General features: G+C 51.8%; 1 protein-coding gene across 1 annotated transcript in view; it reads right to left on the reverse strand.

Annotated features, from left to right (window-relative positions):
* Positions 1-5,446: 5,446 nt before the first annotated feature.
* Positions 5,447-13,236, reverse strand: part of KIAA0319L (KIAA0319 like) — a 29,145-nt gene continuing 21,355 nt past the window's right edge. The window contains exons 17-21 of the mRNA XM_069875334.1: positions 11,184-11,326; positions 10,072-10,194; positions 9,436-9,526; positions 8,987-9,078; positions 5,447-7,071 (exon numbers count right to left, since the gene is read on the reverse strand). Of these exons, the coding sequence (XP_069731435.1) occupies positions 6,884-7,071; positions 8,987-9,078; positions 9,436-9,526; positions 10,072-10,194; positions 11,184-11,326 (637 nt within the window). The 3' untranslated portion in view covers positions 5,447-6,883. The remainder of the gene's footprint in view (positions 7,072-8,986; positions 9,079-9,435; positions 9,527-10,071; positions 10,195-11,183; positions 11,327-13,236) is intronic.

A 13,236-nucleotide genomic window follows, 5' to 3' on the forward strand; every position in this document is an offset into this window, starting at 1 on the left:
GGGGGACACCCCCACATCTCCATCTCACCACCCCACGCTCCCCGCGCCCTCCTGCAGAAGAGGGGTCCCCGCTGCCCCTCCGACCTCACCGAGCGCTCCTGGCTGCCCCTGCTCCTCCGTCCCCAGCCGGGATGTCCCGAAGCGTCGAGGGGACCGCGGTGACCCCCAAGCCAGGGCTGCGAGTGGCAGCAGCATCGCCAGCCCGAGCAGGGCTCAGCGCCAGCTGAAGGTTAAACGCCGACAGCGGATGAAGCCCCTCAGCGCCCCGCGGACCCCACGCCTCGTGCCCCGCACGGCCACTCACGGTCCTGGGGGTGACGCGGGGCGGCCAGCGGGTTGGCGTGGGCAGCGGCTGCGGTGACACGCGGCGACGCCACCGCTTCTCCGCTCGCCTTGACTTTGCCACAGGACTCCTCCGGCTCGTCCGCAGGAGCTTGCAGCATCCTCCAGTTCAGCGGGAGAAGTTCCTCGCCAGCGAGCGAGGGAGGGAGGGATTTAAGGCAAACCCTGCCTGGCACACGGATGCCTCCGGGTGCAGGTGAAGACTCTCCGCTTGCCGGGCACCCTCCAAACCCTTCGTCGCGCGCCCCATCCCGCCACGCGGTGAGCCCAGCTCCAAGGATGCCGCACGGGTGATCTCTGCTGCAAAACCCTCTCTCCCTCCTGGGTGAGGCAGAGATGCTGCTCACAGCGTGCGGCCAACGCCTCTGCCCCCCGTCGCTCACCCTGCGCCCCCGGGTGCTCCCCGAGCATCGCTCCGGCGCGCGCGGCTGGGCCCAACGGCGGCCACGGGGCAGCTCCGACGGCAACACGCGGGCACGCAGGAGGGCAAAACCTGTTGCCGCTGCAGCTGCAGGAGCTCCTCCAGGCTTGGAGGGACCCCAAAGGGATGGGGATCCCCAGGCTGCCCCAGGCCACCCGCTCCGGGTGTCCCCAAAACCCACAGGGCGGCATCCAGGGGCTCGGGGCTGCTGTGCCCACGCGGGTCCTACCTCTGCCTGTGGGGAGAGGGGTACAGCGTGGGCAGGACACGGGAGACACCTTCGTGGGGTTCCCGATGGGAAAAGCCCAAAAAAGCCGCGTGGCGTCCCTCCCACGGCGGTGCCGGCTGCTCCCCGCCTGCCTCGACGCCCTCCCCAGCCGGGGCGAGCGCTGTTTGCCTGCTATTTTTGGCAGCCTCCTAAGAGCTCCTCTCGGGCTATTAATAATGAGAGTGCGAAATTCGTTTGGCCTCTCCTATATAAGGAAAGGTGGAGGCTTAGAGGCAGCTAAATATACTGGCGCGTGCGGGAGCGAGCGGGGAGGCTTTGGCACCGCGTGTGGAAAAGGGATTGTTTGAACAATGGAAAGATGGACTCACTTGCAGGGCCCCACACGGACCAAGGGGGAAGGATGGGCAGAGGTAGCACCCGCAGAGCCCCCGATGACCCTCGGGAGCCGGCCGGGGCAGGAGGAGTGGTGGGAGAGGGGGCGCGGAGCCAGCTCTGCGCTCCCCAAAACACACAGAACTTACCCACTGGACCAGCAGAGCCAGCATGGGGTTTATTCCGAGTCCGGAGCGATGCAGGGGGTGCTGGGGAGCAGGATGGGCTGCAGTAGGGATGCAAGCAGCGTGGTCCGGGGTGTTTCTCCAGCTGAGCACCCCGCGAGCATCGCTCTCCCCCAGGGCACTGACCAAACTCCGCAGCTCAGGGTCACCCCTGGTACCAGCCGTGGCCCCAGCATCCCCGCAGCGCCCCGTGCTCGCGGCTGCTGCCCACTCCCCTCATCGCAGGGATGCTGCTTCATGGCCAGGACACTGCGCCAGCCCCACGGACACAGGGGACCCAGCAGAGGTGTGGGAGCTCCTGCCAGCACAGCCAGGGAGAGCCCGGCTGGAAGAGGTAAAGCAGCAGCAGTTCAGGGAATCCCGGGGATGCTCCACATGGTCGGAGCAAGGACGGCGCAAGCAGAGAAGCGAGAAAGCGTGTGGAGGAGGAAAAAATAACCCTGTTCTCCCCAGGCTCCAGAAAGAGCCTTTTTCTGGTTTAACCCCTCCTGGCCCCAGGAGCTGCCGAGCTGGGGGGCTTGGGCTGGATTTGCGGCTGCACTGTTGCAGGGTTGGGTCTCCAGCAGCTGCAGCATCGCAGTGCCGGTAGCTGCATCCATGCATCTCCTTCCCCAGGGAACCCCAGAGCTTCCCTGGGCTGCTGAACCACAAAAACGCCGGCAACGCTGGGCGCTGAGTCCTTGAACCACGGTCACCACGGCCTCGGTTTCTTCAGCTGCAAAACTCCTGCACCAAAACCAGTTTCTCAGTGATTTCTCTCAAATAACAAGCCTGGGATTGCTCTGAGGTTCCAGGAGGGGATGCAGCTGTAGGGGGAATGAGCAACCCTGGCTCTCTCCGCTGCCCTGAGGGTGGTGGAGGTTTCTCTTCCTGCAGCTGGGGAACACGGGGTCCCTCGCCACCCCCTTGGGTTTCCTCCTGCAAGGAGACCACAAATGTTCAATGATGCTGAGCAGACAGCAAAGGGAGGTGGCTGGGAGCAGCTGGGACAGGGCAGCCCTTCGGAGAGCTTCTCGCAGGGACAGCAAAAAGGAAGAAATTGCTTTCTGTCCCCCAGCTCTGCTAAAAGCATGAACACAGGGGAAGGGACCCAGCCGAGCACCGAGGGTGGCAAGCAGGAGCCTTCCAGCTTCCCAGAGACAAGGGACAGGAGGGACAGCCCTGCTCTGACAGCACCCAGAACTGCTGGATGCCTGGAGAGGGTTGGGGTGACTTTCCCTTGGAGGCAGCCGCTGCCTGGGGGCTCCAGCAGGTCGGTCTTCTCTCCTCCTTTGGTGACATTGAGCAGCGTGAACTCCAAGGGCACCAGCGCAACCCCTGGAGCACGTGAGATGCTTGCGGACAGAAGGGCAGCTCTGAAGGTGAGTGTCCTCCTCCCTGCTTTGAAAAATCCGTGTCCCATGGTGCTGCCAGGTCCCTTCTGGGTGCCGTGGTGCTAAAGCACATGCCCTACCAGCCACCTTCATCTCCTTCAGGGAATCCACTAATTAATAAACATCCCCCTGCTCCCTGAGGAGGAACAGTTACCCAGGTGTGGGTGCAGCTCATGCCCCGACACTGCTGTTATTTTTCTTTCCAGTGGAAACAACAGGGAAAGCCCTGGACAGGTCCAGGAGACTCCGTAGCTGCTCAGCAGGAGCCCAGGGGTCGGAGCCCTTAGGGGCTGAGGCTGAAAATCGATTTCCAGCAACAGAACATCATTAGAGTTGGGCTAAAGCAGGGGCAGGTAAACAAACCAGGGGTCAACACACAAGCACAGGGGCCACGGTGTGAGGCTCGGTGCCTCCCGCTCCCTAGTGACCTTCCAGGAGCTGAAGGGGCTACAAGAAAGCTGGGGAGGGACTGTTCACAAAGGCTTGGGGTGACAGGACGAGGGGCAGTGGGGATAAACTGGAGAGGGGCAGATTTAGACTGGACATAAGGAGGAATTTTTTCACTAGGAGAGTGGGGAGGCTCTGGAACAGGTTTCCCAGGGAAGCAGTGGCTGCTCCATCCCTGGAGGTGTTCAAGTTCAGGTTGGATGGGGCTGATCTAGTGGAATGTCCCTGCCCAGGGCAGGGGGTTGGAACTGGATGATTTTTAAGGTCCCTGCCGAGAGCGGGGAGCGAGGGAGAGCTGGTCATTCTTACACACAGGGCAGGGCAGCCTTAGGAACCATCCCACAGCTGAAAACCAGAGAAAGAAGCAAGCCGGGCAGCAGCAAAACATCTTCCCTGTTTAATTGCAAGAAACAGTTTGTTTTAAAAAAAATGACTTTTAGTCCTGATCCAAGTAACACCGAAACAATCAAACAGGGTTAAAACAGGGTTTGAACAGGTTGGGCAGCTCCCACAACACTGAGGGAAGATTTCAGAGCAAACTATTTTAAAACTAGAGCTCATTCACCTCAAACAACTCAAGCAGCACTTGAACGCGTTAAAGAAAACAAAATCGAGCAAAGCCGATAAATCTAACAGATTTCCACACCCGTAACCTCTAGCCAGCGTCTCTAATTGTGAAATCCTAATGCATAGCAATGCAGAAACCTTCCCAGCAAGGTCAGTCCCGCTCCTGGGGAGCAGGTACCGAACCAGCAGCGACATCAGTGACACCGCAGGGAGGAGAGGGGTGAGGGGTTAGGATGCCTTTGCTCTGTGCACCCCACCTTGGGAGAGGTCTGGGTTCACTGAAGTAGATGGCTCATGGCTCAGGGAATTCCCACACTGAGCCAAAACTCATTGCTGTCAGCCCAGGAGGGTCCCCTCGTGCTCCCACGGAGCTGGGGTGCAGGTGCTGCGTGTCCCCGCTCCACGCGAGGGCTCAGCGGCACCGAGGCTTAACCTGCAGAGCGAGGAGGAGGAGGGCTGCACAGCCAGGGAATACTAATGGGAGCCAGAAGGGTAATGGGAGCTTGCACTGTGCTGTCACAAACCTGCACTCCGCGATGATGAATGAGAAATGGGAGAGGAAGCCGTCACCCAGCCGCTGTTCCGGAGGGAACCCAGCCCGAGCTGTCATTACCCACACCAAATTTAAGGACAAAGAAAAGAACTCTGCCAAAGGTGTCGGCGGAAACAGCCGTGCAGATTTTAATTCTTCCCTCTTCTGCAACAAGAAGCTGCTGGAAAGCACGCTCCGCGTCTCCTGCAAGGAGAACTGATCCGATCCCTGCAGCTGCACCACCACAACCAGCCCTGATCCAACGCAGGGAGATGTCCCCGGCACGGGGCTCAGGAATCGCAAGACCCAGCATGACAAAAGTCCAAGAGCAAAGAGCACTTTCCAGGACGGTCCCAGTCCTACCCCTGTCAATCCCTGCAGCTTCCAAAGCTTGTTTTCTCGCAGACTGTTCACTCGCATCTGAACAAAGGGAAGCGCATCAGAGGGGGGCGTCACGCAAGAGTTAAGTGTCCAGGGTTCGTACAGCTCGCAGAACATGGGAGGATCCGTGTCAGCCATCCCCGTGTGTGGTCCCAGGCAGGCTCGTGGGGAAGGAGCTGTTGGGAGTGCAGGCACAGGAGCAGCCCAGGAATCACAGAATAGTTTGGGTTGCAAAGGACCTTAAAACCCATCCAGTTCCACCCCTGCCATGGGCAGGGACACCTCCCACTGGATCAGGGGCTCCCAGCCCCATCCAACCTGGCCTTGAACCCCTCCAGGGATGGGGCAGCCACCCCTGCTCTGGGCAACCTGGGCCAGGGCCTCTCCACCCTCACAGCAAAACATTTCTGCCCAAGATCTCATCTCAATCTCCCCTCTTTCAGCTCAAAACCATCCCCCCATATCCTCTCCCTGCCCTCAGAGTCGGGAGGGCAGGATGCAGACACCCTGGTACTCTGGAGAGCAACAGGCTCCAGCGCCGGGGCCAGAGGAAGGCAGCTGATTGCCCAGAGGAATAAACTTAGCAGCAGTCACGACTACATTCAGCGAGGGAACATTCCCTCACATTCAATAGTGTTTAATCTTCATCTAGCTCAAACACAAATCAGTAGTGCAGCAATATAAATACAACTGAGGAAGTTAAAGCCTTTTGGCTTTCATAGCTCAAAAAAAAAAAAAAAAAAAGCCAATGAAACAAGTTTCCAGTTTTTAAATTAAACACAAAGAAAGGCAATGAACTGCCTACCCAGCCACAGCGGAGCAGTGGCATCCTTCATGCCAGCGAGAGGCTGGTTTCTGCCCGAGGACAGGGTTGCAACTCATGAAAGCAGCACAGTGCGATACAGGAGCGGGCACGAGACAGGACCACCACGCACCTGCCTGCCCTCAGGTTCCCAGTTCCCTTTTCCATCGATTAAGGGGACACACTGTGTACTCAGCACAGCGTTAGGAGCACGCAGGGCTCTTCAGCCGTAACACGAGGGCACTGCCAGCCAGAGGGAGCATCCAGCTGCTTGGAACTGAAGATCTCAACCCCTGTTTGCTTACGCTGTGCAAATTTTAAGGGGGGGGGGGGGGAACCAAACCCCAACCCCACAGTATATGGCATTTCATAACTGAGATATGGTTAATGTCCAGACTCATGGACGGCTTGGCGACCAGCAGAAGGTGCTGGGGCCACTGAACATCTCACAGCTTTGGAATTAAGAGACACAGGTAGCAAAGGTGGGTGTCCCTGCTGGCTCTGCACCCAGCAGGAGCTTGCTGCAGGAGGGTCTCAGCCAATTACCACAGCCAGGTCAGCTTTTCCACCGTCTCATCAAAACTCCCAAGGAGAAAAGCCTGACAATAATTTAGAAGGGCTATAAAATCCTCTCCTACCTGCAGCTGATGGAGTGTGACCATAGTGTTTAGACTGCCCCTCCTCTACACTCCGAAAGCAGCCAAGTGCATGTGGAAGGACAACTCAAAATAGTGCTTAAACCATGACAAAAGGTGGGAATAAAGGAGAAGAAAGCGGTTCCCAGCAGTAGCCCATGGCAGGCTACAGGAGCCTGAAGGGAGCTCAGAGCACAGCTCAAAGCACAGCCTTGACCTTCCTTCTCCACAGAGCTTCCAAGGCGAGTGAGCTGCAAGTTCAAGGGTGGTTCCTCCACTGCAGTCTGAGGTGGGCCAGGAGGGTTCTGACATTCACAGTTGCTCCAAGTGATTCTGTCCTGCCGCTCTCCAGATGCCAGCTCTGTCTCTTCTGACACTTCGCCTGGGGTTCACAGTTGCCTTCTCCTCCCTTTGATTTCCCTTGAAGTACAAATTCAAGTACAACCAGTTTTAACTGAATGAAAAGAAACCCACAAAACTGAAGTTATTTTCTGTGAAACAAGTTAGCAGCTTTGTCCTAATCAAACTGGCCTCCAAAGGCCTTTGTAGGATAGGGATGGGAGTGGCCTTTCCCACCAAGCTCCAGCAAAAAGGGAGCTATAGAATTTCCTCCCTCTGGTTCTTGGGTTTGAGTGTCACTTGTCCATTGCGCAAGGAGCCATTCTGGCTACGGAGCAGTTTCCCTTTTTCACGATCAGGCCACGTGAAGATGGCTTCATCGCTGTCCAGTTCAGACTCCGAGTGCATCAGGCTAGTGTTGAGGACCTGTGCTTTCTGTCTGCCACCTTTAAGGAGAGAGATTCCCAGGTTAAAAACACTTCTAATACCAGTCAAACACCACACCTTACCCCATTCCCTAAGTCTTTTTCCTATCATGCCAAAGCCTAATCAGGCTTCCCTGTGCCTGTCACTTCTTCAAATGCCAAAGCCAAAGGGATCCCGTTTCAGATGCTCTGGCATGACAGAGTTCACACAGACACTTCAAGACGTTTTGCAAAGCACAATGAACAGGCAGGAAAGCAAATTACATTGCCAGGAGGAGCTGTGAGGCTATGTGGGAGCTTTGTCTCCCTGACCTTGCTTGGGGCATTGCCTAGAAAGCAATCTGAGCACTAACGGCTGTGAGGCAGGTGTGCAAGGGATCACTGCGTTCTTGCTACCCTCCTTACTCTCATCTCTGCTTCTCCTGCCTTTAAGGGAAGGGAGATAAATTAGCGGGCTGCATTCAGATTAAGGCACAAGGGAAGGAGACATTCACTGATATTGTTAGCGCAGGAAATATTGAAATTTAGCTTTTCCTTAATGGAGAAATGCAACATTTACTGTTAGCAGAATGCTCCCTGGACATACCTAGCAGGGAAAAAGCCTTTAGTCAGCAGCCAGGCTCAGGAGGAGCGAGATGAGTGCAGTTACCAGAGAGCCGACGGTTGAGGCACATTTGCTACAGCCTGCAGAACAATGAACCCTTTATTTAACAACGGGGCTGCTCTGCGTGAGGCGACAGATGGCTGGATTAGAGCAGAGTTGGGTGCTGAGGGAAGAAAACCACCCTCTTTTTTTTCCAAGGGTATCCATATCCGTTGGGATGGCCAGGTTCTCAGAGGAATTGTCTGATCAGCCCTGTCATTACAACACCCTCCAATGCTGTCATTAGGCAGTGTTCACTTTGCTGAACATCATTAAATGGGGTAATACCAGGAGAAGCCGTTGTTTTCCACTAGCAAACAAGGATCAGAGACTATTTTCCATACACAGTTAAAATAACCCCTCCTCTAACCAAAACCAGGACTCAAACTCTTATTTAAGACACCTATTTCAGCAGCTCTCCAGCATTCAGAGTTCAGATACCAGATACAACCACAGCAAAACTCCTCCAGCCTGAAATAACTCAATGATCTTTGGAAAGCACCTGACAAGCACTCTTGAGGACAGCAATGCAGACAAGAAAATGCTGGCAAAGAACATTGAAGACAAACAAGTGCCTTCCTGGAATGGGTCAGAGGTCCCGTAGCCATGTGGACAACTGAGCACTTCATGGGCGTCTCCCCTAAGATAGGTATCTGCTTCCTAGAAAAATTAGAGGATGAGCTAAAAGGTATAACTTTCAGAGCTTGCTGCTCACAAGGAATAAATTTATGAACAAGTTCTTTGGGTTGGGAGAATCTGGGGACAGAGCTAAACACGACTCTCAAACATTGCTCTCTCAAGGCCCTCAGTACTTCCAGGTTTCCTGGTATCCTTTGCTCACCAGAGGCAAAGTCGATCAGTTCACTGAAAAGCTTACTGGCACTGAATTCATGCTTTGCTGTAGAGCAAGGCCAAGGAATTGCATATTGGCAAAAAGCAAACTACCAGAACAGAGTGGAAAGCTTTAAAGCAAGAGAAGTTAAAGTCGAGACCCACTTCTGGGCTTCCTGGATCAGGCCCTCTCCGCTCAGTTGTCATCCATACACTTAACTGCTTCCATGATAGAAAGTGGAGACATCAGGACCAGACAAGCGTCAGCCTAATTTCTACACCAAAGAGTTTGATAACTTGACTGAACACCCTGCCTACAGATCTGCAACAAGCTCTTAGATCTTCCAAGACTTGTCTGCCAGTGCCTGACAGTTTGTTTTACTCCGGGAATTTAAGTCCACTAAGGAAGAGCATTCTTAGTCAGTGTTCTGGAAACACTGAGCTCTTCCCTTTTGTTTTTACCTGCTTTGGGATTTGGTTTTAACTCCAGGCTTTCTTGATCCGTCGCATCTAAAATCTTGTATTTGCTTTTTCTTTTGGATTTTCCTTTTTGTCTAAAGGGGAAGAAAAGGAATTAAGAGGCAGGCCAGTTCTACAAAAGCCCAAAGGAAAAATAACCCTGATCTTCAAAGCCAGAGTACTGGCTTATTTCAGATTATGTTCATACCACAAAGCAAAACATTTAAAACATTGTTTTAGTTTCACATTTACAGGCTAATCCAAATCTTGCTTCTTAACTGAACCCAGAGTTCTAGGGCTTCAACGTCTCCCTTGAAACACTGAGTGACAAAAATGAACATCCCAGGGCTAAGTAGGTGCCCTGCTGGGACGATAGGTTCGAATCTTTCACCTCCTAACGCAGCTACTGGCTCTGAAGCACCGATACGGAGGGTTTATGGCCTCAGCCTCACCTCTTGCAACAGCAGATCACCATCCAGGACAAGATTCCAAAGGCAACCACAATGACGAACGATGCAATGATCACATACAGCACACTCCACTCTGAAAGCAAAACACCCCAGAGATAAAGACATTTTGGCACCTCATACAGCTGACAGCATACGCTTTAGAAGACTATTTGTGGGGAAGAAAGAAAGGCCTGGCCCTTGGTAGAACTAAAGGATGCTAGCATCCATCACTGACAGCACCACTAACTCGCCTATGGAAGCCAGAGGCTTGAGATCCAGGGTGTGGCCTCGCTGCACAAGGGCATTTTGCAATGTGTGTTGATTAGATTCTATAAGTCTACGATTCTAAAATTTGCTTTCTGGTGGCAGGAAGATCTCTGTAGGGGCAAGGCAGCAGAGAGGTGCAATCGATACACTAAGAACGGATCAACTTGTTGTGAGTGCTCCCTGAGGAGTCACTTCCCTGTTGGAGATCACTGACCTGGGAGGTACATGTAGGGAGACCAGGACAGAGACTGCTCCTTGCGTGAGCATCGTGTCAGGGATGCGGGGAGAAAGCAGGTACCTGTCACTCTGCCTGTCCTGTGTTTCAGACAGTTTGCTTTCCCAAGATAACACTCCCAGGGAGGTCGCACGTACCACAGTTGCTTTCGCCGTCCCCCATCTGCACCCTGATGAAGTTCTCCATCCAGAAAGGGTCACAGATGCAACGCTTGGTGAAGGAGTCACAGCGTCCATGCTCAGAGCAGTTCAGCTGACATGCTAGGGACCAAAACCAGCAAGATCAACTAAATGATTCGCACAAGAGGCAAAGATGAGACAGTACAGTTCGACACAGCCAAACCCCATAGGCTCTGACTTGAATCTGGTCACTCTGTGGTTCACCCACAGCTTGGCCACTAACTCAAGCAGTAAGAAGAGCAAACATAAGCACACATATACCTCACGCCAAACTAAAAAGTCCCACTGCATCGACAACGTAACATACATAAGCTAAGAAAATTTTGCCTAATAAATCATTATTTTGATACAAAAGTTATGGAATTTGCATATTGTTAATTAAATGTTTTTAACTAAGAGTTTGACTTTCAAACTCAAACCCAGCCTGTGAGGCAGGAAACAAACAGGTCTTTTGAAGTGGCCAAACAAAAGCGAAGTGTGCCTTTTGAAGGCCACAAAATTGTAAAAATCAAGAAGTCATGAAAATAATTACCTAATTCCAGTCTAAAATATCCAACTGATCAGCAAATGATCCTCATAGGATGGAACTCATAAAAGAAACACAGTGCTAATGCAAAGCTGTAAAGAAATGATAGAAGGGAAACATTTCCTTCAGACTGATGTATGTGCTGCAGAGGAAATGAGATTGTTCACAGCTACCAAGCTCTGCAGCTTCATTGTTTTCAGTACGATGACAATCATTTCGTTGGCTGCATTCCATTAATGCCGTATTTCAGTTCCATAAGTATCAATCTGCTTTTGATTTTGTGAGTTCTTATCTTCCCAGCAACATTACAAGTAACCATCTATATGGAGTTGAACAGTGCACAGACAGAATCAATTTGTAAATAACTGATCAATGTGCAGTCTAACAAACTTATTTTTCTGTTTGCTGACACATAAATGCTGTGGGAATGAGAGAGTGTGTGTGTACACATGGGTGTTTTTAGCACACACAAAGGTCCTTATTCTTGGAGGCATCTGAGAAGAAGGGAAAGACCTTAGCTGGTACCGCAGTGACTCTTACTTACTGACTGTGTTAATTTCTAATGCTCGGAAGATGAGGAAGTCTGACTGTTGCTTCCGTAGTTCGTTCTTTAGCGTCCAGGCCACCTCTCGTCCTTTGAATATCTGATGGGGAGGCTGGTTCTGTACAAAAAACACCATCTTCGTGCTGGAAGTCAGACAAAAATCATTATCTGCAGTTCCCCAAACACCAGGTAGAGACCTATTCTCACTAATTCAGAATCCCAAATCTATTTGAAGATCAGACTTCTGGCTCCATCTTGAAAGCAATACTGGTAGGCCTGGTTGTCCATACAGCAGACAAGACTTTAAGACATCTGATCCATCCCTATTTTCAAAGCCAGGGCTGGACTGTTCTTGAGTTTGCTAATCAAGGACATCTTTGCACGTTCATGCCAAGCATGCAAATCCCCAGACTTTAAAGTCCCACCATTTTCATTATCTCCTCCCTCCCTCCCTGTGGGATCCTTAGACCTTAATGCACATGGGAGGTCACACAATGGCTCAGCACAGAGCTCCAGCATCAGAGAAGACAGTGAAAGTTTACAGTCTTAGTTTGAATGTGCAAAGTGTTTTAATCAGAATAAAGCACAGGTACTGCATCTGCATTTTGACTGCACTACTCTGACAGAAGAACTTGCTCCCCAAGGCTTGCTAGCCATGCAGAGCCCTGTGTCTTTTTCTGATTCACAAAAGGATGCATGGATGCTTCAGATTTATTATTACCAGTAAGCCTATGAGTCAATAGGATATTGGTGAAGCCCTAAGAGTACGTGGGAAAAAAGCAGCAACTGGGTGAAAAAGATCTTTCTTAAACAGTACAAAGTACTTCAATAGCTGAGGCAAAAGTGGGATCCTAAAGCCATCTGTCAGAAAATAATCTCTGCCCTTTTATAACCTTTCCCACTCTTTTCTCTACTTAATCAACATATAAAGAGATTAATTACAAGAATCCCTGACTTGCCTTACTCAATGAATGACGGTGGCAACAGGCTCGGGCACGGCAGAGACAGAAAGGTAATATTACCGCAGAAAGTGCTGGCTCTTCTGTTCTGAGCTCTTCAGATTTGCACGGACAATGAATTCCGATTTTACTGCTACAGCAGGCAACGTGGACACAACGGAATCGATATATGACTGAACTCAGGAAAGCCTGAAGTATAGCTGCAGATTTATTGCTGACTCGCTGCATGACTTTAAGCTCATCCCTTAAATCTTCTTCAGTGCTTTGTCTACCTTAAAACTACTCCACTTTTAGTCAAAACTAAGCGCAATATTGCGCTTCTTTCCACAGATTACTGCTCTGCCCTTGATAAGCTTGCTGCCAGCCCGCTCACACGCATGTTCAGACATCCTCAAACACACCGATGGCACAAGGCGCTGCTGTCAGCACAGAGATCTGTGCGGCTGTTGCTGTGACAACGCTACAGCAGCAGGTGCTGAAGTTTCCTGCGGAATAGAGGATTTCCCTTTGTGCAGAGGTGGAAAGATGACTCCATCAGGTACTTTCATGCCAAAGCAGCATGGCCAGGATCCAGCTGGGCTGAACCATCCCTTGTAGGACCTGCTGGTCACTGCACTTGGAGCTGAGTAACACTGTCTCTGTGGGTAACAACCACCCTGGCCTGCAGCCCTGCCTATCAGCAACCTTCCACTTGCTTAGAACAAAAATTACACCGGTTTTCAACATTTTATTCTATGTTAATTGAAGCCAATGTAGTTTTCCATTAGCTTTGCTGCCTGCACAACGCTAGCACACAGGGCTACTTGTAAGGGGGCTGCTGCACCCCCACCACCTCTGCTCTGGGGTCAGTGATTCATCAAACTACTCCTCTACCTAGCCCCAGTATTCGGCCAGTTATAAGTCACAGCTTTAGAACACCTTTACGGTTTTCAAACCCAAACCAGATTAGTTCTTATTTTACAGATTTTGGGGGCAAAGATGTTATCAGCCACAAACAGCTTTTGAGGACACCTAAGACTAGCTTGGCTACACATCTTCTCTACCCCAGCAAGCAGGAATATCAATTTTAAGCAACATCTCCGCATATTCCGACT

This window comes from Phaenicophaeus curvirostris, chromosome 23, assembly GCF_032191515.1.
Source record: "Phaenicophaeus curvirostris isolate KB17595 chromosome 23, BPBGC_Pcur_1.0, whole genome shotgun sequence".
Classification (NCBI taxonomy): Eukaryota; Metazoa; Chordata; class Aves; order Cuculiformes; family Cuculidae; genus Phaenicophaeus; species Phaenicophaeus curvirostris.